Source organism: Arachis hypogaea, chromosome 13 (genome assembly GCF_003086295.3).
Source record: "Arachis hypogaea cultivar Tifrunner chromosome 13, arahy.Tifrunner.gnm2.J5K5, whole genome shotgun sequence".
Lineage (NCBI taxonomy): Eukaryota > Viridiplantae > Streptophyta > Magnoliopsida > Fabales > Fabaceae > Arachis > Arachis hypogaea.
The window spans coordinates 131,990,146-131,995,227 of record NC_092048.1 but is presented as its reverse complement, the minus strand read 5'-3'; the positions used below and the strand labels follow the sequence as shown (position 1 = coordinate 131,995,227).

The 5,082-nt window shown below is 31.2% G+C and overlaps 1 protein-coding gene across 1 annotated transcript; it reads left to right on the top strand.

Moving 5' to 3' along the window:
• Positions 1-1,579: 1,579 nt before the first annotated feature.
• Positions 1,580-4,275, top strand: LOC112733633 (BTB/POZ and MATH domain-containing protein 3). The gene is made up of 4 exons (XM_025782666.2): positions 1,580-2,155; positions 2,403-2,748; positions 3,060-3,336; positions 3,779-4,275. The coding sequence occupies exons 1-4, from the start codon at positions 1,791-1,793 to the stop codon at positions 3,994-3,996; spliced, it is 1,206 nt and encodes a 401-aa protein (XP_025638451.1). The 5' UTR covers positions 1,580-1,790; the 3' UTR covers positions 3,997-4,275.
• The last annotated feature ends 807 nt before the right edge of the window (positions 4,276-5,082 follow it).

Below are 5,082 nucleotides of genomic sequence, written 5' to 3'. Positions count from 1 at the left end.
AGATAAGTAAATTAAAGAGAAAAAAAATATAGGTAGAAGTTATACGTGAACATAATAACTGCAATAAAACTAAATAAAATTTGTAACGATGGATGTGACGAAATCGATAGCGTTGAAGGTAAAAAAATAATGGCAGCAAGAGAAATATAACAAAGTGTATTAGGAGGTAAAAAAAAACCAGTAAAATAGATGAAATTATAAAAAAAATAAAAAAGATATATATTTTTTATGATTAAAAAAAATTTAATAGAATAATTAGAATGAGGCTAAACTAATGGACAGACCATCAGAGTACAGTACTCACAGGTATACTTAAAACAACACTATACAAACAAAGACTAATATAGAATTAAACAAAACATAATTTAAATGAATACCTCCCAATATAATAAGATCTATACAAAAAAAATATTTATCACCACTGATTAAACACTTGTTGGCTTCTAATTATTTTTTTATTTCATATATGGCCACGAAAATAAATCTTTTGACATCGTCTTTACCTAGTTTAAGATGTCAAAAAAACTCATTTAAATAATTGTGCGGTACAGAGAAGAGTTTATAAGATAAAGAAGAATCAGACAAAAAAAAAGAGAGATCGTGGGAGTAAAGAATTGAATAGAAGTTACGCGTGAGTTTTTGTTGTATAATATTTTTGAATTATGTTAGTAGGGTTAAAACAGGAAATAGAAAATTGGACACCAAACCTCCATGTTTTGGCATTATATATTGTTATAGATAAAACAGAAATTCATATAAAATAAACTAAAAGTAAGAGAAAAAAACTTACATATGTGTGTCCTGCCAAGAAACCAACTAAGATATAATTAATAGTTAATTAGTTGAAAAACAGGTCTATTAACAAAAAAATAATAACTTCTCACTATCTTAATTTTTTGAATTTTAAAACTAAAAATAAAAAGAATTGATTTGAGTTAGTTTATATGGCTCCCTAAATTTTTTCTATGTATAATTTGCATTTTAAAATCTAAAAAAAAAAAGACTTTTACCAAAAGAGACATATTAAATTAAATTATTTAAATGCAAAAATTTTATTTTTTTGCTTAACTCTTAATTAAATATGAAGACTGAATTTGTATAGACAATGAGATAAGAATACAAAGATATAAAATTATATTTAATAGATAAAATATAAATATATAAATTTTATCTTGAGATATTAAATTAATATATTTTATATATTTTTTGTTAATATTTCTTATTAAAAAAATACAAAGACACAAAATATATGAATAAAAAATAAAATTTATTTTTTTATTATTTCTATTAATTTTTTATAATTGTATATTTTATCATTATTTTTTTCTTAAACTTTTATATAAGAAATATAGAATAAATTAAACTTGATAATTTATTCTTTCTTACATTTAGTTTATTAATAAATAAAATATAAGATCACAAGTGTTTAGCTTTTATTTAAGACAAAAAAATTTAAATTAAATTATTTTATTAGTCTTTGGAACGTTACTAAATTTATAATTAAATCTATATTATTTAAAAACTTCCAATTGAATTTTTACATTATTTTAAATTTTATAATTAATTTATTATCGTGAAAAAAAAAAGATTATGTTCGAAAGAAACAGACGGGAGGGAAAGAGAATGAATGATTGATACATGATGATTCTTCCGTTTCTCTCGGTTCCCTCTCTGCATCAGTTTCTATATCCGGCGTCAGTTACTTGGCCCAAACTAAATTGATTTAATTTGTTAACACAAGGTCGGTTAGGGGAGAACGATTCATACCTCAATTCTCTTCCCACTGCACCATGGAGTCGTCGTGGTCGTGGTCGCGGTCGATCACCGAGACTGTGAACGGGTCCCACCAATTCACTATCAAGGGTTACTCCTTGGCGAAAGGGATGGGTCCGGGCAGGCACATTATGAGCGGCACCTTCAACGTGGGTGGTTATGATTGGGCCATATACTTCTACCCTGATGGCAAGAACCCTGACGACAATTCCATCTACGTTTCGGTCTTCATAGCACTGGCCAGCGAGGGAACCGATGTCAGGGCGTTGTTCAAGCTCACGCTGCTCGATCAGACCCAGAACGGGAACCATAAAGTGCACAGTCATTTCGATCGCCCACTAGAGAGGGGCCCTTACACCATCAAGTACAGAGGCAGCATGTGGTACTGCTTTCTTGGATTTCTTTTCACTGTTTATGTATTTGAACACATGAATTTGGGGTTTACACATTTGAACTTAGTGAGTGGTATCTGACATTGGGTTTGAGCGAGAAAAATGTCTCCCATGGAAGCAATGTATCAATATTTATTCTTCATTTTGATGGGGAGGGGGTGGGAGTGGGTTGAAGGTTTTTGTTGTCTCTTATGCCCTTAGCATTTATTTCATTTGGCTTTTGTTGGTTCATTTCAGGGGTTACAAACGATTCTTTAAAAGAGCGTTACTGGAAACATCAGAATATCTGAAAGACGATTGCCTTATCATGCAATGCACTGTAGGTGTTGTGAAAACCCGTCTTGAGGGTTTTAAACCGGGGCTCATTGTGCCATATTCAGACATGGGCCGAGACTTTAAGGACTTGTTGGAGTCCGAAATTGGTTTTGACATAGTTTTCAAGGTCAAGAGTGAAAGCTTCAAAGCTCATAAGTTGATACTTGCTGCCCGATCTCCTGTCTTCAGAGAGCAGTTTTCTGGAGGAGTTGGGGATCCTAGCATAGATGAAATAGTGGTTGATGATATTGAGCCTTTTGTCTTCAAGGTAATTACTCCCATTTGTGAATTGTGATATCTGAACTTTGGTGAAATTTTTATCATTCTTATGGTATAACTGTGTAAGAAATGGTCTTCTCACCCCATATCTGAACTGTGAATCCTTAAGTATCATTAGCATTATTTTTTGATAATATATTTCTTTGCAAATCTTTAACCCAGTTGTGCCTGCTTTTGTTTGTGAAGCATTATTCTGTTATTTTATCTGCCTGCTGAACTTCTGGCTGAATACTCATTTTTCTTTCATTATTTTGTGTTATGTTCTGGCCAAGTGAATATTCATTTTATCTAGTTTTTCAGGCAATGCTTCTCTTCATTTACACAGACAAACTTCCTGAGATGTCCGATATTATGGGCTCAATAAATATGTGCTCGTGTACTGTCATGGTGCAGAATCTGTTAGCTGCTGCTGATCTCTATAATCTTGATCGTCTAAAACTACTGTGTGAATCAAAATTGAGTGAAAAAATCAACACTGACACTGTTGCCACAACACTTGCCCTGGCTGAGAAACATCATTGTCCGCAGCTTAAGGCGATCTGTTTAAAATTTATTGCAAATCCAGTAAACATAGGAGGTGCGTACTATTTTAGAAGTTCTATGGTTTTTAAACTTCAATATTTTTTCAGCATAAACTCTATTGCCCTCATGATGCTTTCTAGCACATCCTACACATTTTGTGTTTTAAAGTTGTTTTGGTAGATATTTGGTATGCTTTATGGTCAAATACCATAATGAATGGCGAGACTGTCATAGAGTTTCTAAGGTACTTTAGCGGAAAGAATCGTTCAAATGTCATTCTTTCCCCTTTTCATGCATTTCTTATAGTTGGAAGATTAAACATTTGAAGTAACAGTCATTCAATTCTCTATTTGGATGCTACACATTGAACAGAGAAAAATTCAATGTGTGATCTAAGAATATGGACAGCCACTTATTTTTCAATTTGTGCATTTTGTGGAAGCCCTCATATATTCCACTTTAAGACTCAGTCGTGTATTGTTTTATGTTGTGTGCAGTGGTAATGCTGTCGGAAGCTTTTGAACATTTGAAAGAAGGTTACCCTAAGATGCTGTCGGAATTGCTCAAGACATTTGCAGCAGGAGATGATAATTCAAGCCAGCCATCAAGCAGGAAAAGAAGTGGCAGCAGAATACACCGGCAAGATTTTGTGGATGGTGCTCCTGCTGAATCTGTTAATCCAAATGGCAGGTCTCTCAGGAGGCGTACATGGTGATAGAGTAAAAACCCTGAATGGAAGTGCAATATAGCTATGGAACTTTGCATGTGAATATGAGTGAATTCATCATTTCGTTTCACCTGCTCCTATATATAGCTCTCTCTTGAGTCTCAAGTATTTGGCCTTGACAACATTTTGAATGGTAGTTTGACATTAGATCATATCAGTTCTAGTGTAGGGTATAATACTATAATCATGTTTGATGTCTTTAATAAAAAATAAATAGGTATATATTGAAACCATTGAATTTAATCTACCATGATAGACTTTTTTTTACTGGTCGTTCTTACCTGCCTCTGGTGTATATCGCTATTATACAAATTGTCTTAAGATTATAAACAGGGCTAGTGGTCGAATTAGTCCTTGAAAGATGGGTTATTCTTTAAATTTGTCCATAAAAAAATTTATCAATCAAATTAATCCTTCAAACATTACAAATTAATCATTTTTGTCCTTCTGTCACTCAATTAATAATTTCCATCAACGATTGATGATATAAAACATTAACTTATAACATACATAACACCTATCTTATCTAATTAGACTTTGAACAAATATGTTTATGAAAATCTATCAATATTTATTTTTCTAATTATATTAACCATAATTCTAATATAACATAACCACACTAAATTAATAAATTTTCATAAATATATTTATTCAGTGTTTAATTAGATATTCTAAGTGTCATGTATGATGTAAGTTAATATTTCATGTCATCAATCATTGACTAAAACTATTAATTAAGTGATTGAATGATAAAAAAAGATTAATTTATAATTTTTGAATGACCAATTTGATAGATAAAGTCCTTTAAGGATAAATTTAAAGAACGAACATCTTTTAAGAACTAATTTGATTATTAATATATTGCAAGCAATTATTGGTTATGTTGATTATTAATCTATTGCAAGTAATTATTGGTTATGTAGAAGCATCTTCAGATAGATTCCTTCCTCCTCAAGGAAGAATTATTTTGCCTTACACAATCTTGTTGGGAACATGAGAGAAGAAAAGATGCAAGATAAAAATAAAAGAGAAAATGATAAATAGGTCTCTGACCTTTTTTTCTGTAGACATTTT

Bases quoted from the DNA above. Each gene is read 5' to 3' on its own strand.
- LOC112733633 (XM_025782666.2), top strand. From the start codon at position 1,791: ATGGAGTCGTCGTGGTCGTGGTCGCGGTCGATCACCGAGACTGTGAAC. The intron at 2,156-2,402 runs GTACTGCTTTCT...GGTTCATTTCAG, and splicing joins AAGTACAGAGGCAGCATGTG to GGGTTACAAACGATTCTTTA. The intron at 3,337-3,778 runs GTGCGTACTATT...TGTTGTGTGCAG, and splicing joins AAATCCAGTAAACATAGGAG to TGGTAATGCTGTCGGAAGCT.